Source organism: Ranitomeya variabilis, chromosome 5 (genome assembly GCF_051348905.1).
Source record: "Ranitomeya variabilis isolate aRanVar5 chromosome 5, aRanVar5.hap1, whole genome shotgun sequence".
NCBI classification, from domain to species: Eukaryota; Metazoa; Chordata; class Amphibia; order Anura; family Dendrobatidae; genus Ranitomeya; species Ranitomeya variabilis.
Window position 1 is genome coordinate 417,430,690 of NC_135236.1, and position 26,003 is coordinate 417,456,692.

At 42.6% G+C, this 26,003-nt stretch overlaps 1 protein-coding gene across 2 annotated transcripts in view; it reads right to left on the reverse strand.

Moving 5' to 3' along the window:
- RASSF3 (Ras association domain family member 3) overlaps nt 1-26,003 on the reverse strand; it is a 246,331-nt gene that overhangs the window by 168,229 nt on the left and 52,099 nt on the right. The window contains exon 1 of one of the 2 annotated variants that reach the window (XM_077265209.1): nt 15,317-15,596. The exons of the other annotated variant lie outside the window; for it this stretch is intronic. Coding sequence (XP_077121324.1) covers nt 15,317-15,455 — 139 coding nt within the window. The 5' untranslated portion in view covers nt 15,456-15,596. Of the gene's footprint in view, nt 1-15,316; nt 15,597-26,003 lie in introns of those variants that run through there. 2 annotated transcript variants of the gene reach the window in all.

The following is a 26,003-nucleotide window of genomic DNA, read 5'->3' on the forward strand; positions in this document are numbered from 1 at the left end:
GGAGGCTCAGCAGAAGGAACCACAGGCACAACGTACCGCCGCAACAAGGACCTATGAAACACGTTGTGGATAGCAAACGACACAGGAAGATCCAGGCGAAAGGATACAGGATTAAGAATTTCCAATATCTTGTAAGGACCAATAAAACGAGGTTTAAATTTGGGAGAGGAAACCTTCATAGGAACAAAGCGGGAAGAAAGCCACACCAAATCCCCAACACGTAGTCGGGGACCCACACCGCGGCGGCGGTTGGCAAAGCGCTGAGCCCTCTCCTGTGACAACTTCAAGTTGTCCACCACAAGATTCCAGATCCGCTGCAACCTATCCACCACAGAATCCACCCCAGGGCAGTCAGAAGGTTCCACATGACCCGAAGAAAAACGAGGGTGGAAACCAGAGTTGCAGAAAAACGGCGAAACCAAGGTGGCGGAACTAGCCCGATTATTAAGGGCAAACTCAGCTAACGGCAAGAAGGTCACCCAATCGTCCTGATCAGCAGAGACAAAACACCTCAAATAAGCCTCCAAAGTCTGATTAGTTCGCTCCGTCTGTCCATTAGTCTGAGGATGGAAAGCAGACGAAAACGACAAGTCAATGCCCATCCTACTACAAAAGGATCGCCAGAATCTGGAAACGAACTGGGATCCTCTGTCTGACACAATATTCTCAGGGATGCCGTGCAAACGAACCACGTTCTGGAAAAACACAGGAACCAGATCGGAAGAGGAAGGCAGCTTAGGCAAAGGAACCAAATGGACCATCTTGGAGAAGCGATCACATATCACCCAGATAACAGACATGCCCTGAGACACCGGAAGATCAGAAATGAAATCCATGGAGATATGTGTCCAAGGTCTCTTAGGGACAGGCAAGGGCAAGAGCAACCCGCTGGCACGAGAACAGCAAGGCTTAGCTCGAGCACAAGTCCCACAGGACTGTACAAATAACCGCACATCCCTAGACAAGGAAGGCCACCAAAAGGATCTGGCCACCAGATCTCTGGTGCCAAAAATTCCTGGGTGACCTGCCAACACCGAGGAATGAACCTCGGAAATGACTCTGCTGGTCCACTTATCAGGCACAAACAGTCTGTCAGGTGGACAAGAATCAGGCCTATCAGCCTGAAATCTCTGCAACACACGTCGCAGATCTGGAGAAATAGCTGACAAGATAATACCATCCTTAAGAATACCAACAGGTTCAGCGACTCCAGGAGCATCAGGCACAAAGCTCCTGGAAAGAGCATCGGCCTTCACATTCTTTGAACCTGGTAAATACGAGACAACAAAGTCAAAACGGGAGAAAAACAATGACCAGCGGGCCTGTCTAGGATTCAGGCGTTTAGCAGACTCGAGATACATCAGATTTTTGTGATCAGTCAAGACCACCACACGATGCTTAGCACCCTCGAGCCAATGACGCCACTCCTCAAATGCCCATTTCATGGCCAACAACTCCCGATTGCCCACATCATAATTTCGCTCCGCAGGCGAAAACTTCCTAGAGAAAAAGGCGCAAGGTCTCATAACAGAGCAACCAGGGCCTCTCTGCGACAAAACGGCCCCTGCTCCAAACTCTGAAGCATCCACCTCAACTTGAAAGGGAAGCGAGACATCAGGCTGGCACAAAACAGGCGCCGAAGTAAACCGACGTTTCAACTCCTGGAAAGCCTCCACGGCAGCAGGAGCCCAATTAACCACATCGGAGCCCTTCTTGGTCATATCCGTCAAAGGTTTCACAATGCTAGAAAAGTTAGCGATAAAACGACGGTAGAAGTTAGCGAAACCCAAGAACTTCTGAAGACTCTTAACTGACGAGGGCTGAGTCCAATCAAGAATAGCTCGGACCTTGACTGGGTCCATCTCCACAGCAGAAGGGGAAAAAATGAACCCCAAAAAGGGAACCTTCTGTACACCAAAAAGACACTTTGAGCCCTTGACAAACAAAGAATTTTCACGCAAAATTTTAAAGACCATCCTGACCTGCTCCACATGCGAGTCCCAATTATCAGAAAAAAACAGAATATCATCCAGATAAACGATCAGAAATTTATCCAGATAGTTCCGGAAAATGTCATGCATAAAGGACTGAAAAACTGAAGGGGCATTAGAGAGCCCAAAAGGCATCACCAAGTACTCAAAATGACCTTCGGGCGTATTGAATGCGGTTTTCCATTCATCCCCTTGCTTAATGCGCACAAGGTTGTACGCACCACGAAGGTCTATCTTGGTAAACCACTTGGCACCTTTAATCCGGGCAAACAAGTCAGACAACAGCGGCAAAGGATACTGAAATTTGACAGTGATCTTATTTAAAAGCCGATAGTCAATACAAGGCCTCAAAGATCCGTCCTTTTTAGCCACAAAAAAGAATCCCGCACCAAGAGGGGAAGACGGACGGATGTGTCCTTTCTCCAGAGACTCCTTGATATATGAACGCATAGCGGTATGTTCAGGTATCGACAGATTAAACAGTCTTCCCTTAGGAAATTTACTGCCTGGAATCAAATCTATTGCACAGTCACATTCCCTATGAGGAGGCAATGCACTGGACCTGGACTCGCTAAAGACATCCTGATAATCAGACAAGTACTCCGGAACTTCCGAAGGCGTAGAAGAAGCAATAGACACAGGCAGGGAATCCTCATGAATACCACGACAGCCCCAACTAGACACTGACATAGCCTTCCAGTCAAGGACTGGATTATGGGTCTGTAACCATGGCAGCCCCAAAACAACCAAATCATGCATTTTATGTAGAACGAGAAAACGTATCACCTCGCGGTGTTCAGGAGTCATGCACATGGTAACCTGTGTCCAATACTGCGGCTTATTTTCTGCCAATGGCGTAGCATCAATACCCCTAAGAGGGATAGGATTTTCTAATGGTTCAAGAATAAAACCACAGCGCTTAGCAAATGAGAGATCCATAAGACTCAGGGCAGCACCTGAATCTACAAACGCCATGACAGGATAAGATGACAGTGAGCAAATCAAAGTTACAGACAGAATAAACTTAGGATGCAAATTACCAACGGTGACAGGACTAACAACCTTAGATATACGTTTAGAGCATGCTGAGATAACATGTGTAGAATCACCACAGTAGTAGCACAAGCCATTCCGGCGTCTATGAATTTTCCTCTCATTTCTAGTCAGGATTCTATCACATTGCATCAAATCAGGTGTCCGTTCAGACAACACCATGAGGGAATTTGCGGTTTTTCTATCACATTGCATCACATCAGGTGTCTGTTCAGACAACAACATGAGGGAATTTGCGGTTTTGCGCTCCCGCAACCGCCGGTCAATTTGAATAGCCAGGGACATGGTATCATTCAGACCTGTGGGAATGGGAAAACCCACCATAACATTCTTAATGGCCTCAGAAAGGCCATTTCTAAAATTAGCGGCCAGTGCACACTCGTTCCAATGTGTCAGCACGGACCATTTCCGAAATTTTTGGCAATACACCTCAGCCTCGTCCTGGCCCTGAGACATAGCCAGCAAGGCTTTCTCTGCCTGAATCTCAAGATTGGGTTCCTCATAAAGTAAACCGAGCGCCAGAAAAAACGCATCAATATCAGCCAATGCCGGATCTCCTGGCGCCAACGAAAAAGCCCAATCCTGAGGGTCACCCCGTAAGAATGAAATAACAATTTTTACTTGTTGAGCAGAGTCTCCAGACGAACAAGGTTTCAGGGACAAAAATAATTTACAATTATTCCTGAAATTCCTAAACTTAAATCGGTCTCCTGAAAACAGTTCAGGAATCGGAATCTTGGGTTCAGACCTAGGATTTCTGGTAACATAATCTTGTATACCCTGCACACGAGCGGCAAGCTGGTCCACACTTGTAATCAAGGTCTGGACATTCATGTCTGCAGCAAGCTTAAGCCACTCTGAGGTAAAGGGGAAAAGAAAAAAAAAAATGAGAGAGGGAAAAAAAAACTCAAAATTTTCTTTCTTATAATCCCACTTCTGCAATGCATTAAACATTTAATACTGGCCTGGCATACTGTTATGACCCCAGTGGACAGGGTCTCAGAGGAACGTGTAAGTCTGCAAGATACAAAAATCCAGCTCATAGGGCTGTGGTAACTGGGTTGACCAAATAGCTACTCCTAACGCCAACACTAGAAGTAGCCGGGGATCATGCCTACGGTGATCGCTAGATGACTCGCGCCAGCCGGAGAATCTAACTACCCCTAGGAGAAGAAAACAAAGACCTCTCTTGCCTCCAGAGAAAGGGACCCCAAAGCAAGATACAAGCCCCCCACAAATAATAACGGTGAGGTAAGAGGAAATGACAAACACAGAAATGAACCAGGTTCAGCAAAGAGAGGCCAGCTTACTAATAGCAGAATATAGCAAGATAACTTATCTGGTCAACAAAAACCCTATAAAAATCCACGCTGGAGATTCAAGAACCCCCGAACCGTCTAACGGTCCGGGGGGAGAACACCAGCCCCCTAGAGCTTCCGGCAAAGGTCAGGATACAGATAGGAACAAGCTGGACAAAAATACCAAACAAAACAAAAGCAAAAAGCAAAGAAGCAGACTTAGCTTGAAAAACAGGAACCAGGATCAGAGGACAAGAGCACAACAGATTAGCTCTGATTTCAACGATGCCAGGCATTGAACTGAAGGTCCAGGGAGCTTATATAGCAACGCCCCTGAACTAACGGCCCGGGTGAGGATATAGAAAAAGACAGACGCTCCAGAGTCAAATCACTAATGACCACTAGAGGGAGCAAAAAGCAAAATCACAACAGGGTCCCCAACCTGTGGTGTGGGAGCCACATGTGGCTCACAGGTCCGTGATGTGTGACTCGTGACTGTCTGCCAGTTTGGTGTATTAGTTTTAGCAAACCAGTTATGAAGAGAAGGTCTCCGGATAGTGACTTTTGTAAGTAGTTTCACAAAGAAGAGTAAAATATGGATGTGTATATATCAGCAGGGAGGATGAAGGAAAGAAATAAATATTGTAACCCGGAGACATGATGATGTTAGTAGAGGGATGCTTGGATGCAGTAGTGTTGTGAGTGTGCCTGACATGGGATACCAATTAGGGTTAAAGTGGGAACCCTTGGATGCAAGTATGCTGCCTAGATGGGAGTGGGGTAGGTGTCAGTCTGGTTTCTGTGGGGAAGTTTGGATATCAGGACACCGGGAATCGTAGCTTCAGAGTGTCCCTACTGGGGGTGGGCACTGAATGTGGATTGCAACCATAGGTTTGGGAACGCTGCTCTAGACGTTCATCACTGTGTAGGCCTCATCTATAGCGTTCCATTGAAAATAAAAAGTATGCCACATGGTGAATGTTATTTTTAAGTGACACACTGGATAGGAAAGGATGGTGTGCCATGTTTTACTATAAATATCACAACAAATTCAAGACCCTTGTATAAATGCATGGAGCATTATATTGTTACTTTGGCCGCCCAGCTGCCTAGTGCGGATTTGGGTCTACATGCCGATGTAAATATAGGGCAGGAGAGTATAACGTGGGGGACACATTATCCTCTATGCTGTCTGCTTATAGTGCTTTATTCTTAGACACAATGTGCACCAAGCCTTAGATCACTGGTTAGTAATGAGCGCCTTACATTAGTTGTGAAGATGATTGCTATGAGAAGAAAGGAGAAGTATTGTGCCCACTCCTAGAAGCAATGATCTGCAGGCTATATTCCCATTTAGCCACCATGGGGTGTGGGGGGCACTGTAAGCTAATAATGTGAGCTGTATTCCCAGCAGCCTGACTTGCCTGGAGTGCAGAGAAACTCAAACCTGCATGTGTCTTGTTCTAGCTCAGGTGATCATCATCACAAGAGAGAGAAAGAGCCAGGAGCTGGTAATGGATCTAGTATGCTGGGAGGCAGTGTTTACACCAGAACTGCAGAGAGCTGTAGAACATGTTCACACTGTGCAGCACAGTGATGGTGGGTGCCAGTGTGTGGGGGGTTTGGCAGCAGGATTTTCACAGTATTCTTGTGACAGCATCTGAAAACTGTGACGGCCCTGCTGGATCAGGAGTGGTTGAAAGTTGAGCATCTGTCCTCCACATAAGATAAAAATAGGCCAAAGCCACCGAATGTAATGTAATTGATTATCAATCTAAACCTACACTCACACATCCTTGTGACATGTACATTTTTTCTCGGCCAGCACTCAGACCCACAGAATAGAAAGGATGTATTCACGCATCTTTTAAAATCACAGATCCAAGAGTGAGATCCATGAGACTCAGCATGTCCTATTCTGATCCAATCTGCAAATTAGTTTGGCCATTCAAGTCTATGGGATTTTTTAAGACATGGATGTAAATTAGGAGACTTCCAATGTGCTTCCATTTTGCATCCGTGTCGCACTGATGTTACTTAATGATAAACTGGAATAAAAATATGCGACCTTCCAAGCACTCCTCTTTATTGAAAAAAAAAAAACACAAGAGTAAGCAGGACGACAGCTGAGGAAACAATTGTTACATTTGTCAATAATGGTACCACTATCTGAATGTAGCCTAATAACGCATATGGGATCCAAGCCAACTCTCCCCCAAGAGTTGGGGGAGATAAGGGTCGGGCTGTTGAAATTCAGTCTCCGAATCCTTTAATTTCCAGAGGAGAGGGCTTTAGCCTCTTTGCCTATTGAAAACAGATGAGTGCTCAGCAAAGCCCTGTATTGTCATGTGTGTTCTTCAGCAGAATCGTCTTATCATGTGTGTTCTTCAGCAGAATCGTATTATCGTGTGTTCTTCAGCAGAATCATCGTATCGTGTGTTCACTTCAGCAGAATCATCTTATTGTGTGTGTTCTTCAGCAGAAAAGTCTTATCGTGTGTTCTTCAGCAGAATCGTCTTATCGTGTGTTCTTCAGCAGAATCGTCTTATCGTGTGTGTTCTTCAGCAGAATCGTCTTATCATGTGTGTTCTTCAGCAGAATCGTCTTATCATGTGTGTTCTTCAGCAGAATCGTCTTATCATATGTGTTCTTCAGCAGAATCGTCTTATCATGTGTGTTCTTCAGCAGAATCGTCTTATCGTGTGTGTTTTTCAGCAGAATTATCGTATCGTGTGTTCACTTCAGCAGAATCATCTTATTGTGTGTGTTCTTCAGCAGAAAAGTCTTATCGTGTGTGTTCTTCAGCAGAATCGTCTTATCATGTGTTCTTCAGCAGAATCGTCTTATCGTGTGTTCTTCAGCAGAATCGTCTTATCGTGTGTGCTCTTCAGCAGAATCGTCCTATTGTGTGTGTTCTTCAGCAGAATCATCTTATCGTGTGTGCTCTTCAGCAGAATCGTCTTATCGTGTGTGTTCTTCAGCAGAATCGTCTTATCGTGTGTTCTTCAGCAGAAACGTCTTATTGTGTGTGCTCTTCAGCAGAATCGTCTTATCGCGTGTGTTCTTCAGCAGAATCGTCCTATCGTGTGTGTTCTTCAGCAGAATCATCTTATCGTGTGTGCTCTTCAGCAGAATCGTCTTATCATGCGTGTTCTTCAGCAGAATCATCTTATCGTGTGTGTTCTTCAGCAGAATCGTCGTATCGTGTGTGTTCTTCAGCAGAATCGTCATATCATGTGTGTTCTTCAGCAGAATCATATTGTGTGTGTTCTTCAGCAGAATCATCTTATTGTGTGTGTTCTTCAGCAGAATCAGCTTTCTGTGTGTGTTCTTCAGCAGAATCATCATATCGTGTGTGTTCTTCAGCAGAATCAGCTTTTTGTGTGTGTTCTTCAGCAGAATCATCTTATTGTGTGTGTTATTCAGCAGGCTAAAGTTCATCATCTGTGTGCAAATTCTGCAAATTAAACCTGTAACATCTTTATGCACATAAATAATTAGTAGTCTGTGGATCTACACTGCACATTCTCATCCTGACAGAGGTAGGATATATATCAAGTATGCAGACAAATACAAGAATACCTAGCAATCACAATGTAATAATCAAGGGAAATATCCTGCCATGACAAATGATTACAAACTATACTAATAGGAAACAGTATACTGTCAGCACAGCCCAATGATGAATCCCAATACAATATTGGTAAATATCTGGACATGATAAAAAACCCTCTGCACTCAATAATGCTGGGAAAGGGGAAAGAACTCCACATGTATCGCCACCATAAATGTGGCTTCCTCAGGGGCAGAAATGTGGTAAATGAAGCTTGTAACATGCATATATGGTGGCGACACGTGTGGCTTGTAACACAGATTTAAGATATTAGTAAGTTCTATATATGTGACAAACCAACCGCCGTCTTGTGTGAATACAAAGATGAAAGTATCCTGCTGTTTATTCATTTCTCAGGTATGCTAGTTGTCAAAATTACCGGCCACCTCTGCAATCCAACATTGGTGGCCGGTCTCCTAGGCAAGGAGTGCTTGATTGCAAACTGTTTGTTATACAGTTTCCATGTGCTATTCTGAAGCTTGCTGGATCTCTGAATATGGACAGCTTCATGTCACTGGATTAATCCGATGCTGAAAAGGGAAGGCTGTCTCTCCTAGCTTCATCAGTGAGCGCACAGTTTGGGCAGCAGAGCAATGCCACCATTTCAAACTGTCATCCAGGAGTGCACCACCACTAGCATGCAGGAAGCCAGGAGGCTGGGGAGCAGTGAACCTCTGAATTGAGATAGTCTACAGAATACATAGGTGGAGCAGGCATGGCAGATGTAGACTTGTTCTAGTAAGTGGCTGCAAGGAAGAGTCTTCTTCAATAAAAATGAAAGCCTGCAGGCTCATTCTTGTAACCACTTAATACGATGTGTCTGCATCTACAAGTAGAAGCTCCCTGCTCCTTCTTCTTATTGTATCTTCAGCAAAGGCCGATGTAAAGCCGACACATTACCTGTTTGTGATGAGTGACATGGAAGTGCTAGGATTTCTGTGTAATAGTTTTATCTGTTCATTTTGTATCTGCTCTTGAAATTTCAGCACTGTCATGAAGAAAGAGCATGATGAAAAAGGCCATCAAGATGTCTATAAAGGATTTAATGAATGAGTGCTAGGAGCTTTGACTATTCAGCTGTCAAAACCACTATATACTGCTATATACTGTGCATGTTATTCAGCTGAAAAGATATGCTGTAGCTAAAATATATTTAATATATAGGTATATATTTATATAGGTAAAACAGTTTAAATAATTGAGATTGTGAACCCCGCTAGGGACAGTGATGATAATGTCTGTAAAGTGCTGCGGAATATGATGGCGCCATATTACCAAAGCCTAATAAATACAAATACACTGTGTGCAGAATTATTAGGGTATGTGCACACGTATTCTTGAGCTCTGTGGATTTTTCCGCAGCGGATTTGTGAAAACCACAGGTAAAAGGCACTGTGGTTTACCTGCGGATTTCCTGCGGAATTACCGCGGATTTTCCGCGTTTTTTGTGCGGATTCCACTGCGGTTTTACACCTGCGGATTCCTATTATGGAGCAGGTGTAAAACCGCTGCGGATTCCGCACAAAGAATTGACATGCTGCGGAATGTAAACCGCTGCGTTTCCGTGCGTTTTTTTCCGCAGCATGTGCACTGCGGATTGCATTTCCCATAGGTTTACTTTGTACTGTAAATGCATGGGAAACTGCTGCGGACCCACAGCTGCGGAAATGCTGCGGATCCGCAGCAAAATCCGCAGCGTGTGAACATAGCCTCAGGCAAGTTGTATTTTGGTCACATTATATGTTTTATACATGTTGTCCTACTCCAAGCTGTTCAGGCTTGAGAGCCAACCACCAATTAAGTAAATCAGGTGATTTGCATCTCTGTAATAAGGAGGGGTGTTGTCTAATTACATCAAAACCCTATATAAGGTGTGCTTAATTATTAGGCAACTTCCTTTCCTTTGGCAAAATGGGTCAGAAGAGAGATTTGACGGGCTCTGAAAAGTCCAAAATTGCGAGATGTCTTGCAGAGGGATGCAGCAGTCTTGAAATTGCCAAACTTTTGAAGCGTGATCACCGAACAATCAAGAGTTTCATGGCAAATAGCCAACAGGGTTGCAAGAAGCGTGTTGGGCAAAAAAGGCGCAAAATAACTGCCCATGAATTGAGGAAAATCAAGCATGAAGCTGCCAAGATGCCATTTGCCACCAATTTTGCCATATTTCAGAGCTGCAACGTTACTGGAGTAACAAAAAGCACAAGGTGTGTGATACTCAGGGACATGACCAAGATAAGGAAGGCTGAAAAACAACCACCTCTGAACAAGAAACATAAGATAAAACGTCAAAACTGGGCCAAGAAATATCTTAAGACTGACTTTTCAAAGGTTTTATGGACTGATGAAATGAGAGTGACTCTTGATGGGCCAGATGGATGGACCAGAGGCTGGATCAGTAAAGGGCAGAGAGCTCCACTCCGATTGAGACGCCAGCAAGGTGGAGGTGGGGTTCTGGTATGGGCTGGTATCATCAAAGATGAACTTGTGGGACCTTTTCGGGTTGAGGATGGAGTGAAGCTCAACTCCCAGACCTACTGCCAGCTTCTGGAAGACAACTTCTTCAAGCAGTGGTACAGGAAGAAGTCAGTATTGTTCAAGAAAAACATGATTTTCATGCAGGACAATGCTCCATCACATGCCTCCAACTACTCCACAGCGTGGCTGGCCAGTAAAGGTCTCAAAGAAGAAAAAATAATGACATGGCCCCCTTGTTCACCTGATCTGAACCCAATAGAGAACCTGTGGTCCCTCAAAATGTGAGATCTACAGGGAGGGAAAACAGTCCACCTCTCTGAACAGTGTCTGGGAGGCTGTGGTGGCTGCTGCACGCAATGTTGATCGTAAACAGATCAAGCAGCTGACAGAATCTATGGATGGAAGGCTGTTGAGTGTCATCATAAAGAAAGGTGGCTATATTGGTCACTAATTTTTTGGGGTTTTGTTTTTGCATGTCAGAAATGTTTATTTCTAAATTTTGTGCAGTTATATTAGTTTACCTTGTGAATATAAACAAGTGAGATGGGAATATATTTGGTATTTATTAAGTTGCCTAATAATTCTGCACAGTAATAGTTACCTGCACAAACAGATATCCTCCTAAGATAGCCAAATCTAAAAAAAAACAAAACACTCCAACTTCCAAAAATATTAAGCTTTGATATTTCCAAGTCTTTTGGGTTGATTGAGAACATAGTTGTTGATCAATAATAAAAATAATCCTCTAAAATACAACTTGCCTAATAATTCTGCACACAGTGTAATGTGTAATTTTCTTAGTTCCTGTAACCTTCAACATCATTGTGCAGTTCATTTATATTCATTTATCCAAGAGCTTCCTGGAGCTATACCTAGTCCCTCACAGACAGGCATCGCTGCTCCAAATCCAGGCAAAAATGATCTGACAGATATCAGAGGATCACAGTCAAGAAATCCTTGTACTGCGACCACTATAATTTTTCAGAATGCACAGTGGATTAGCTGAATTTACCAGAGACCTCTGACACAACATAGAAAGCAAAGTACCTTGGATCTGAATGACTATTTGGTGCCATTTATCTGAATGATCCATTTGACTGTGTCAAAAAATGTAGAGTTTTGGAAATCTTGCAGTTGGGCTCATGGACGGCATTGATTGATCATCACACGTCATTCAGACATTTTTTGTTGGAGTAATAAATTAAAACAGCAATTCAATCAAAAATAGGTCATACTTATGTGTTACAAGTTCCCATTGGTGTTGTCTGTGAACCCAGACCAATTATTTTGGTGCATCTTATTCCAACCTCTGCCTAAAGTAAGGTTTCTTTCGTTTTTATTATTTTGGGCATAGCTGCAGACTACCGTGCGACATTGTTGAGGTATATTCGAATTTTTGTCCTAAAAAGTTGCAAAAATGGTAGAAGACAAAAATAAAGAGCATTTTAAATTTTCCGGCAAATTCATGAACTTCGTGCCCTATTTTGATGATATTGCTGAAAACGGTAAGACTCAAAAAGAAAAGTAACTTAAAAGAAATTGCAAATGATGAATTAGGCCCAATAGCTTTACGATTTCAAAAACATCTAGCGCGATAACTGAAATAACTCTACTGCCCCCCCTATTGTTAATCCAATTAGTAAACCATAAACTGGACTTCAAATGGAATGATAATAAACTCACATAATAAATATCCCCTAGTGACATATTGATTTTGGCAGGGTATGATCTTGTACTTTGCTATTGTGCTTTACTTTTTCCATTTCTTTTACCAAAATTTGATATTTGATGGAAAGGCGCACTAGGTTTGCATTGGAAGATTTTTTAGGCATAAACTTGAAATAGAAGCTATTAACATTAAGCAACCTAACTGTCCAGACTCAGAACAATAACTATTGTTCCGAACACACATGTAATGTACTAGGTTATCTTATTTCTAAATTATGGGTTCAAGTGATCAATTTTTTTCTTCCGCTTAAAGAATTTCTAACAATGACTGAAATAAAATGTCAATTAGAATTAGAATACAACCTTTTCTAAAGTCACCATATATTTCCACAATATTAAGACCCGAGTCTTAATGAAGGGACAAGTCAGAGTCGCCTGACTCATTAAGAGGCGCACACCACCTAATGGTGTGGTCTGGTGTAAGATTTATTTATGGAAAACGTAAAAAGTTCACGCTGCACAGATATTTTATTACGAAAGTAGGGCATTTAAATAGAAGCATGCAATGAAGATTTTCTCATCTCAAACAATTTATTTAAACAAAAGCCGACAACAGTGGTGGGTATACCCCAACATAAATTAATAATTTGTCATGTGGCCTCGGGCATTAATTACAGCTTCACAACGACGTCTCACACTTCCATACACATTTCGAGCAATCATGCAAATATCGGCGGGTTCAGTCGCCTGTAGGCTGTTGTGCATGGAAGCCCTAAGATGTACAGACTGACAATGGAAGAGGAAAAGAAGTCATTGGCTCCAAGTGTGCTCTCTGGAGATAGATACAAAATTAAAAATGACATAAAGTACTCAGTGTCACTAATTTCTCCTCTATGTCTAGTAGACCTATCTCTAGATTGGCGTTTGTAGGAGCTCTGGTGTCTTTGCTTCTCGATCAAGGATTGAGGAGGACACTGGGAACAACAGCTTACTTTTTAATAGACAGTAAATAGACAGCTAACCTGTTCATAGATGCTTAGCAGAGGAGACACTTATTAATACTGGAGCCGAATCATAGACTGCATTAGCCATCCCTTTCAACCTCTTTGAGGTACAATTGGGAAAAGGAGTTTCTCTGGAGTACAACACTTTTCAGAGGTTTCCTTGCATTTATAAGGTTAAAACACACTGGTCTAGCAATATACCATTCTTCTTTCATAAGCAATTCTTGTTCAGTTTGGGCAGTCCCTTTTTCTATATAGAAAATAAGGTATTCACTGGTCATAATATAACTGAAACCTCCAGTAATCACTTGTGGTCTTGTGGGAAATCTGCTACACGTGCTACAGACCACCATTGGAATAGTCTTTCATGGTGCCCACCATAGTCAGCTGTCTACATCAAATATGTATGTACTGGATCCTTAAAAGAGAGAGAAAGAAGCTCTTTGTAGGTATTCTTATATTATGAATGTGACGGATGTGGAGACTCCCCCTCTAGTATCTCAACATGTTATGGAAGATTTTCTACTCTTGAATTAAAAGTCAAGAATTTTAAAACAATTTGTCAGTTTGAATGAAATCCCCAGAACCAAGAAACATTGTTGCAAACACATTTTTGTATATCTGCCACCACTATAGCACAATGTTTCCTATTTTACCCATTACCTGTAATTCTTAAAATATACCATGTGCCACTAAATCACTTGTGTACAAAACATGGCACAAAATACAAAATAACCAAGTTTTCACGCATCATCTGCGTTGGGCAGAGCTGCCGACCGCAACAAAATGCAACATGTTGCGTTCGATGCAGCGTCAAAACAACACATGCGGACACATCCGCATACATCCGCATGGCCTGTGTACCCAATGTTAAAGATCGCTACACAGGACGGATGCAGACATAGGCGGAGCTAAATGGAAGAGGAGCGACAGTGGGCGGGGCTTAACGGAGGAACTACGCAACCCTCCGCAGCTCTGCACAACGCAAATGTGAAACCAGCCTTAGTTACCTGTCTCACACTGGTAACTCTCCCTCTTATTAAAAGTAAGCTCTGGAGGCCGATTCTCAGGGAGATCTATGTCCAGCTCATAGTTCTGAACAGCTCATTTACATATAAGAAAAACATGGATTTCTCTGGAATATGACATCGGATAGCTCAAATTAAGGTATCATTTTATTCAGCTTCCTATGACCTACATGCCCATATAGACGACTTTGGGGGGGTTAATCCTATTGACAGATACCCTTTAAGCAGCAATATAGTAGGCAAGGGAAAGCATTCACAGGAGTGACCTATGTTTTTAACACCAGGATAAATTAATCTTCTTGTTCATTACATTGGCTGCAGACTGTTCCAATACGGTAACAATAAGTGCAAAAATTTGGAAAAAATAGCTTACAAGGGAAAAGAATCATAGAAGCTGATATATTCTCATATTATCAACAGAATTATTTTATGATTTCAAGGTAAAAAGGCAAAATGTAAAAGTGATTTCTATACAAAAAGGTTAATGAGAAAAATTGGTATCGGTGGGTATAATACATACTCATGAACATTGATGATAGGGTTCTTATGTTTTAGCAAAGCATGCAGTAACTGATCTATAAAATTACAATTTACCTTCCAATTAGATTAGTTTGGTTATTAATCCTGCAGTAGCTCTGGACTAATGACCGCACACTGACCCTAGTTGATCCTTGGTGCAGCATGCGCGTGTCCTTGGTAAAAGGGTATATGAATGGTAAAAGCCCCCGTCCATGTATATAGAGCAGTAATGTATTGCAGAAGCATGATGCATAGTTTTCAAGCTACCGGCTGGTAATCTGCAGAGCTGGATCTATCCAGAGGTATAACCATGCAGTAAGGACAAGCATTCACCTGCCATTCTGGGGTGGCTGCATAGCAAGTGCTAGACAGGATCCGAATTATCAGCAGCAGCATCATGATGATCCATTAATCCATTCTATCTATAGCAGACACCGAGCCGCTGCAGAAATGTCATCTCCATTGTGTGCATGGCACTGCAATGCACTGTTCTGCAGGCCCACATCACACCAGCAATAGCCGTAACCCTTTCACTGCCTCTAGCGCATGAGAGGACAGCTTTACTGAAAACTCAATGGAGTGAGAAAACATGGTCGAAAAGCAGCAGAGCTAAAAATCAATGTATGGCATTTACAGAATGCATGCACTGAAAATCAAGTCATCTTACCAGCAGTTCTCCATAGAAGCTTTAGCTTCCTACTCCTTGTGATTCGCAATGATTTTGGGAACCAGAAAAAGAGACGTGCTATCCTCCTGATCGTTTTGCCAAGCTCATGTCTCACAGCCATGGTTGTCGCTATGGGCATGCTAAGCTGGTGTCAAGGATCAGCCGAATATGTAAGAAGGCAAACCCCTGCACGCTGATGGGTGACATGTTTGCTCTGAGCGGTGCCTCAGACAGCATGTCTTAAGACCACCTGTTGTCCAGCATCCTCCTCCTTCTTCTCTGCCAGTCAGCTGGTTCCTCCCAAACCAGCCCTCTTCTGTAACATAGGATGTATTAATAGGATGACGAAATACCCTCAGACCCAGACACGCTACTGAAAATCTCACATGACAACTTCTCCAATGTCACACAAAAATAATATTGTTTCCGAAGATATACAATTTCACTGTCTATTGAATTTCATGGACCAGAGAGAAGAATAATCCCTGCAAAGCCTGCGTTACATGTTGGCATACACTTAGAGTACCTGGTGTTTCCATATTTATTTCATAAATCAATAGTACACATGAAAATAAGAAATCTTATCAGAGAAACCTGCTTCTTTCTCCTCCATGGGTAAAATCTGTATAATCTGCATTCAGTGAGATTTTCCATTACTGAGCTAGGAGACGACAGTTCATGCTGATAATATTCTATGGAGAAGGGAGGGTTAAGGTAGAGGAAGACACAGACATTTTGCAGAATGAGCATTCCTGCGACTACCTCGCTAAGCAGCTGAGTGACCTGATCTACTACAGTTGGTGGAGAATGCGGGCAGAATAACTAGGAAGCAAATATAATGGCTGTGGACAAACTGTATGTCCTGGGTGTAGGTGGCTTTGGAACAGCGGTCGGTTAAAATGGAGGAGCTGATCAAGCGCTTTGAAACTCCTAATACAACAGATACAACAGCAGCAACATGAGATTGAACTCTGGACGGGGAGGCCTGCAGCAGAGGAACCGCTCCAAATGATGCCTCATGTCTGGAAAGCGGTAAGACGTGCCATGCAAAAGATTAGCCAGGGAGACAAGGCATTTTTGGAGGTATTTGAAAGGGTTGCAGAGCAGGAGAGGCTACCACCAAAGCAGTGGGCAGAGGCTCTGGCACCCTATCTAACTGGTGAGACCCAAAAGGATTATTTTGACCTTACCTTACAGGATGCAAAGGAATATACCAAACTAAAGACAGAAATATTGGCATGCTTGGGAGGGACTTTGTCTGTCAAGACACAAAGGGTCCACCACTGGGCATATTTTGACAACAAACCCCCCTGCTCCCAAATGTTTGATTTGCTGCATCTGGTTCAGAAGTGATTGCAGATGGGATCCTCCACCCCAGCCCAGATGGTTGAGCACGTACGGATCGGATGGATCTATTCATGCCCTCCCCAGACCGTGCATACCTAGGTTGTCCTGGGAGATCTTCAGAATGCGGACAACCTGGTTGGCCTAGAGGAAAGGTACCAGGTGGTCGAGAAGTCTTTAGGGAAACCATATTCAATCACCCAGCCATACAGGGGTACCCAAAAGGAGACTGACTCAAAAAAGGGGTACTAGAGCCACAAATGGGGGGCGTCCAATGTTCCAAAGACCCACTGAGGGGTTGAGGATAGTGGTCAAGGTCTGAGGCACATAGCCGCTCGTTGTCCCATGTCCCCCTAAAACGATGGACTGCAATCTAGGGTGGCGCGGTTCGTATTACGCCTATCTGGCCTGCAGTGTGGACTGTCAACCCGGGAAGAGGCCACAGACATGTCCCATGACAAAAAATGGAGAAACTGGTGTCTGGACTCTTGGACACTGGGAGCTTAGTGAAACTCATAAGGGTCACACTCCCTCCCCAGTTGAAGGATTGTGCTTGTCCGCTGTATATACGGGGAAGCTAAGGACTACCCTGTCACTCGAGTAACCATAGAAAAAAACTGAGTACTATGAGGTCAGAGTGGTCTAGGACCTAATACACCCAATTATAATAGGATGGGACTTTATCTTATTCTTAGACTTATGGTTGAAATGGGAGGTGCCAAGTGACAGATAAAAACAGGGTCGCCCTTAAAAATTCCTCATCATAGTAGGAGGCGGGTGGATTTTCCCTGTGAGTGCTTGCGGGCAATGAGGATGAGACAGTGATCCCTGAGGCCGACATCCCTGAGTTGGGGGCTTCTGGGGAGAACTTTGGGACTGCTCAACTGATGGACCTTACGCTAAAAGTGGTGTTTGATAATGTCACCATCTTAAATGGGGTTGCGCAAGAGCTGAGGGCTGACACCAGGCTTCCACACTTTGCAGTAAACGGGGATTGGCTATATCGGGTGACTAAGCTAGGGGGAGACATATTGGAACAACTGGTAGTACCAGGGCCCTACAGGCGTACAATATTAAACCTGGCCCATTTTCATGTCTTGGGTGGGCATCTAGGTGTAGCCCAGATCCAAGAGCGGATTTTTTGAAGATTCCACTGTGCCGGATGTCACCAAGAGATTTCAAACTATTGTACGTCCTGTCCTACTTGCCAGCTAACCGCCACAGTCTCTTACTTCCGAAATCCCCTAATGCCCTTATCTATTATAGAGGTCCTATTTGACCACACTGCCATGGATCTAGTCGGACCTTTGATAAAGTCGGCAAGGGCATCAATATATTCCAGTGGTGCATTAATAATGTATCTGACAGACAACTTTCCACTATTTTACCATCGCTGGAAGTTTGTATCAGCTAGTGTTATTTGTTGCCCAATGGCTGTTCACCACTCCCATTTTACCCCCCCAACACACACTTTTATTTAACTACCTGAGAAGAGCAGGGTTACCCTCAGAATTGGACCATGCACTGTGGCAAGCCACCTCCAGGGTGACTGCTGGCTGGAGTGAAGAGACCAATATCCATGGATCTTCCTATCCGGATAGTATCAGTTTGCTGCTGTCATTTTACCAGGGTTGGTTATGTAACATGAAAAGAACCCATGTTTCTTTGTTTTCTAACTCTTCATTTATGCAGAATTGAATAGTCTGTATTTCAAAATACTGCGGCCAATTTTTTCTATATCTTTAAAATAGAAGCAGATAAACTAAGGGTTCAGGAAGGCAAAAAATTAAGTTTTCAAGCTAACACAGGATAAAATATTTACATGTGGAACATTTCTTTTGTGGGTCCACACATTCTCATAACAAGTGAATACAAAACCAGCACCAGACAACTGATCCTCTTGGGAAGTGAAGATACCTAAAGAACTGGTTACTTCTTAATCTAAAAATAATAGCTTGCAGCAGCCTCAGGCAGAAGCTGTCACATTGGATGGTCTATTTCTGGGGGAATAACTAACGGCTTCCCAATTCCAGTGGTGCATTAGGCAATTAATTAATAGTGAAGGGGGCATCAATTTGGAAAACATCGACTGACACTACCCCCAGCAATGATAACTTAAAAGTGACTGTCAGATACAGTGGGCAAAAAAGTATTTGGTCAGCCACCAACTGTGCAAGTTCTCCCACTTAAAAAGATGAGAGAGGCCTGTAATTGACATCATAGGTAGACCACAACTATGAAAGTCAAAATGAGAAAACTAATCCAGAAAATCACCTTGTCTGATTTGGCAAGATTTATTTTTCAAATTATAGTGGAAAATAAGTATTTGGTCATTAACAAAAGTTCATCTCAATAATTTGCTATATATCCTTTGTTGGCAATGACAGAGGTCATACGTTTTCTGTAAGTCTTCACAAGGTTGGCACACACCATTGGTGGTATGTTGGCCCATGACTCCATGCAGATCTCCTCTAGAGCAATGATGTTTTGAGCCTGTTGCTGGGCAACACAGACTCCCTCCAAAGGTTTTCTATGGGGTTGAGATTTAGAAACTGGCTAGGCCACTCCAAGACCTTCATATGCTTCTTACGAAGCCACTCCTTCACTGCCCTGGTGGTGCGCTTGGGATCATTATCATGCTAAAAGACCCATCCACCTGTCATCTTCAATGCCCATGCTGATGGAAGGAGGTTTGCACTCAAAATCTCATGATACATGACCCCATTCATTCTTTCATGTACATGGATTAGTCATCCTGTTCCCTTTGCAGAGAAACACACCCAAAGCATGATGTTGCCACCCCCATGCTTCACAGTTGGTATGGTGTTCTTTGGATGAAACTCAGCATTCTGTCTCCTCCAAACATGATGAATTTTGTTTCTACAAAACAGTTCTACTTTGGTTTCATCAGACTATATGACATTCTCAGAATGCTCTTCTGGATAATCCAAATGCTCTCTAGCAAACTTCAGATGGGTCTGGACATGTACTGGCTTAAGCAGGGGGACACGTCTGGCACTGCAGGATCTGAGTCCCTAGCAGCGTAGTGTGTTACTGATGGCAGCATTTGTTATGGTGGTCCCAGCTTTATGCAGGTCATTCACTAGGTCCCCGTGTGTGGGGCTGAGATTTTTGCTCACCGTTCTTGTGATCATTTTGACCACACGGGGTGAGATCTTGCGTGGAACCCCAGATCGAGGGAGATTATCAGTGGTCTTGTATGTCTTCCATTTTCTTATTATTGCTCCCATAGTTGATTTCATCACACCAAGCTGCTTGCCTATTGCAGATTTAGTCTTCCCAGCCTGGTGCAGGGCTACAATTTTGTTTCTGGTGTCCTTCGACAGCTCTTTGGTCTTCACTGTAGTGGAATTTGGAGTGTGACTGTTTGAGGTTGTGGACAGGTGTCTTTTATGCTGATAACAAATTCAAACAGGTGCTATTACTACAGGTAATGAGTGGAGGACAGAGGAGCCTCTTAAAGAAGAAGTTGCAGGTCTGTGAGAGCCAGAAATCTTGCATGTTTTAGGTGACCAAATACTTATTTTCCACCATAATTTTAAAAATAAATCTTGCCAAACCAGACAAGGTGATTTTCTGGATTTGTTTGCTCAATTTTGACTCTTATGGTTGTGGTCTACCTATGATGTCAATTACAGGCCTCTCTCATCTTTTTAAGTGGGAGAACTTGCACAATTGGTGGCCGACTAAATCCTTTTTTTTTCCCCACTGTACATCCATTACTAATGACATAATAAAGTTTTACTAAAAAAAAAATACTTTGCTAAAAAGAACAACAACACTCCCCAATACTATCCCCATTTGACCATTTTAACCAATTAGATCCTACGTTGATCCAACATCGACCAAATAGTGGTAGGAAAAATTTATTAAATCGGATATTTAGTTTCACATGCTTAGTCATAAAGAAGCACTCCCATCAAAATGTGTATTTTCTTAATTTACTGCAGTCATAGTCATCATATTACATAGCACTGTGTACTTACAATTACTCGTTTTGCTCTTCTCAGTTATTCTCTTTTCCATTAGAGCTATGACATCACATGATTAATAACTGAATAGCTGAATCCTTGTAAGTTCTATGTAGACACAGGAGGTCAATTTTCCCAGTATGATCCAGAAGTCACTGCAAAAGTCTCTGGCATGGGAAAAAGAGGGAGCAGCTGGGTCGGGAGTTGAAGAGGGGAATGATTTCTGCAGGGAAAAGAGACTTCCTTTTTCTACATAGAACAGAGAAAAGAGAAGAATTAACTGGGTAGAAGGGCAAAATGAGCAATTGTAAGTACGCAGTGCTAAATAATATGATGGCTGCAATATACTAAGAGGATTAAAACTTTCATGGAAATTCTTTAATATACAGAGTGATGTCCTTTTTGTTGCAGACTTTATTTCTGTATTACTGGATGGTGGGCCCCAAGAATGATGTTCTCTGGTGGTGCTCTCCAGTCAAACACTGAGCACACTGCTCCTGGCTGCTATTGGCTCAGGGCTGAGTCTCTTTCAGGTCCACCGCTCACCCCTTTCACAGTAGCAGGGTTTTAGTCATACCAACAGGGAAGGAGAAGATATTTTACACAAAGTAAAAAGCTGTATTAGAAAAGAAGGAAAGCACCCAAAATCTGCAGGAGGGGAAGTGAGGATGGGGATACGTTGCGAAATGTGTAGTTGTGTTGCATTGAGACATTGGATCTAATGATCTTCTATGCGACCGAGTAGCAAATATTTCTAATTATGTTGGCTTTTCTGTTACTGGCTGCATGTCCCAAGCGACATCAATACAATATGCATGATACTGCGACTTGCAGGTGGCTTGTCAGAGCTTTGGCAGCTTTATTGGCAGCACGATCACCGCTCTAAAATAGTTGAGTGACATTAAACTGCAAACAAGTTCCACTGATGTTTCTGGTGAGAATTGCTAGCACGACATGTCACCGTGTAACTCTCGCCTTAAAGCTGCAGTATCAATATAGAGAAGTGCCAATAGCAAATATCTGCTCATAGAACAGATTATTATTATTATTATTATTTATTTATATAGCACCATTAATTCCATGGTGCTGTACATGAGAAAGGGGTTACATACAGGGTTATAGATATCATTTACAGTAAACAGGTTTACAGTGACAGACTGGTACAGAGGGGAGAGGACCCTGTCCTTGCGGACTTACATTCTATGGTCACCCAACTCAAGTAAGATAGCAGATTTTATCGATTGCCAAGATGTTCAATCCATGCTGATGTTACATCACTTTGTTAAAAGAATACTGCATTTTACAATGTATTTAGTATAGTTCTCGGAAAACTCCTTTAAACCCCATTACATACAGAAGTTACTAAAATATATTGTAACTACTTATATTATAACTACTTCTAATAATGAAGATTAGAAACTATAAGATCGGTGTTTCCTGCTGCATGTGCCAAACCAAACCCCCAGTAGTGATTTATTCTCCCACCTGCCACATGCTAAGAACCACAGCATCTTCTGCATAAATGTATAAGAATGTTAGAGAATGGTTAATTCCTCATATTGTGGGAAGCAATTACATTTGAGAAACTATTTGGAAATCATCCAAGCTCTAAAATCCTTTCCATGTGCAGATGTTTGCAAGCTGAATAGACGTTCTCGGCCTGAGTTGTTCAAATTGGAATCGAGATGACTGAAGAAACCCTATTATGACAAAATATACATTAAGTGGTCCTGAAATCTCTGAATTTCACCATTCTCTGTGTAAGACCCTATTGCGCTTTTTTGCCTTTCCAGAGTTCTATTTATCTGTGAAAAACACACATAGCCCTCGTATGTGAACAGCTGATATGTTTATGAGCTATAAGGCTACGTTCCCACAATGAGCTTTTGGTGCATTTCTTTGATGCTGCATATTTTCTCTGTGTCCAACATTGCAGAATTTTACAGTTCCTGCAAAGTGGATGGGATTTATAGAAATCTGTGCTTTTATTTTACTCAGCATAAACTGACCCGCGGAGCAGGTTTCACATCCGAAGCATGTCAATTTCTGTTATGGGTACGCTGAGTTTTCGAGTTTTCTGTGCAGATTTTACCCACAGAATTGCATAGCTGCGGAAAATCAGCAGACAAAAAACGCACATGTGTTTTTAGTGCTATTCCGTGGTGGAAATGCATTAAAAACGCATCTAGTATCAGTAACGTTATGTCAAAGCCAAATACCAGGAAATATCAAAAACAAAGCACCTTTATTTCAAACACGACATGGCAACAAGAGACAAAAAGAAACGCAGAGTCAAAAATGTGATAAAAACACAAAGAAAAATAAGCAAGTAACCAAATTTAAATAATAGGTGCAGAAATGGTGCAACATCAAAAACTCACCAAAAGCTCATCATGGGAACGTAGCCTCAAAAATGTACAGCCAAAATAGTAGCGGAGCAAGTCCAGATCTCTCAACTAGGTCATGACATCTACTGCGCATCCATCTGTAACCAAAGCCCAGCTTTAACGACCTAAGTGTCTTAATGATGTAGTATGATACCCTACTTTATCACCTCATATACTGTACTATTAGTATCCATGCCTGAAGAAGACGCTTCTGGGCTCTGGAATATTACAAATAGAACTTTCGTGGTTATTCAATCACAGCATCTCTGCAAGAATACTTTTGTCTGTTTGATGTGGAAGTAAAAACAGGTCACAATTTTATAATTTATGCATGGATATAATTTACATAAACGTTCTAAGAAGCAATTATACGGAAAGGCATCAGCTACTAGTTATCTTGCCTTACAGCTTACACCTACATCCACATACACCAGTTTTCCACTTCTGTATGTCTTCGTTGTGGTTTTCATAACTATGTCCTGTATTTTACACTAAATATACTAACATGCAAATACTGAAGATAAGGCAAACACAACAGGCAATAATACAAATATAGAGTCATACTACTATAGGGAAACATCCCATGTATAAGGCCTATAAATGGAAATGTGCAGGACACACTACTGCTTACCACAAGAAAAACCACTAAATAAAATTAGTGCCATTGTCCAATATATATGCAAGTCATAGAAAGTTTATTAAATACAAAAAACAACAAAGAATGTGGGCATAAAAATAGGGGGTACGTGACAGAATATAACATGGAAAGCAAGGAGCCAGGTGGTAAACACTGCGTATAACCTGAGTATGTAATGCCAAAATAAAGCGCATCAAGCTAAATGTATATAAGGATCCATACCGACAGTAATGAAATAACAATAAATCCAAGTTAAGAACATGTCATACGGAACCACAATGTAGACATACCAGTATACGCAGGGAGCCACGCTGACTTAAACCCACCCCGATGCGCATTTCGGTACAATCCTTCTTCAGGGGGCGTACCATGAATGATCCCTCCAAAGTTTTATAGCTACCGGAATGCTGTAACTGACCAATGCGCAGTCTCCCCCAACACCGCCAACCACCGCTGCCAGCGGCGGGAAACACGGGCCCATATCACCCAGCGCGGGACCGCGGACCGGAAGTAGTAAGGGAGCTGACCTACAGCCTGCGCATGACCGGAAATGCAACCAGTCAATTTTTTGGAACACATAAATAAATGGATTGATTACCATCTTCAACTCCTTGTCTCGGGCCTCCCTTCCTTCCTCAAGGATACGGGGGATTTGCTGCGCAGGGTCGACGGGTTGCATTTAGAGGGTGATACTCTAATGGTTTCAGCGGATGTCGAATCCTTTTATACCAACATTAAACATACTGAAGGGTTGGCTGCTGTAAAATTCTTTTTGAGCGGTTCATCATTACCGATTTGGATTCGAGATCTTTTGCTGGAGCTATTGGAAGAGGGACCTTATCCTGTCAGATTGGGGTCTATGGAGGGTGTCCCCTTTTGGACACGCTATATAGACGATATCTTCTTTGTCTGGCAGGGCACCCCGATTGACCTTGCGCAGCTGATTGAAATACCGAATGGCAACGACCTCAATATCCATCTTACATTTTCATCCAGTGTGGTGTCCTTGGATTTCCTTGATGTTACTATTAGGAAGGATACCTCCGGTATGCTACAGACAGATATTTTTAGAAAGGAAACGGCCACAAACACATTGCTGCATGCATCATTTGGCCATCCGTGGCATATGATCAGATCCATTCCAATTGGTCAGTTCCTCCGGATCCGTAGAATCTGCTCATCTGACAATGTTTTCGAACAAAGAGCAGAGGAACTGAAGGAACGTTTCCGATCACGTGGTTATAGCCGGAGGATGATCAAGCGTGCTTATCATAGGGCAAAACATGGCTCTCTCCATGAACTTCTTTATAATAATAGACCATCTGGCAGATGGGTGATAGGCAGTTATTGAGATTTATTACTACCTTCAATTCTCAGTCTGATAGGGTCCGATCCATCCTTCAGAATACTTGGCCGATTCTGAAGGTGGATCCGGTTATTTCCAAATTTATCCCTGCAAATCCCTCTATGGCTTTTCGACGTGCCAAAAATTTGAGGGACCATCTCGTCTCTAGCCATTATGCCAACTATCATAAACCCACATTCCTGGACAGGTTTGCGAAAAGGGTGGGTTGTACTCCATGTGGCAGCTGCGTTGCCTGCCCCAACACTGATCGTTGTGACACATTTACCATCTCTGATGGGACCAAGAGCTATAAAATCAGACAACATATCAACTGCACTACCAGATATGTGGTATATTATGCCACATGTCCGTGCGGTTTGATTTATGTTGGACTCACCACGAGGCAGCTCAAAGTCCGCATCAGAGAACATGTTTTGGGGATACAGGCGGTAGCTAGCCACACGGAGCCATCGACCCTAAAATCTATACCCCGACATTTTAAGGAATCACATGATTGTGACAGTACCCTATTGAGTCTACGGGGTATTGATGCTATTAGGATTAATACTCGGGGTGGCGACCTGTCCAGGCGTCTGGGGAGACTTGAGACGAGATGGATCTGGCAACTCAATACTGTTCACCCGTTTGGCCTCAATGAATGTCTTTCCTTTGTACCTTTCCTCTAGTTTTCGGGCTGTTGCAACTATACTACGTGTCACCATTTACATGGTTGCCTTTTTACTTGATTTTAATTCTATGCTTATGTTTTAGTGTCTACTGTTTTTTGCCATGATACCTTCATATTGGCTACAATGGAAACCCTCTGTTCCGGGATGCTGCATTTTCTACTGAAGTCTTGAAAAATATCTACACCTGTCATATACATATATGAGTTATTTCTTGTTCAATTATCCTATGTTGTGATATACTGTTTTATGTTGGTTCTGTATAGTGGTTATATTCACCTGTTTATATATACATA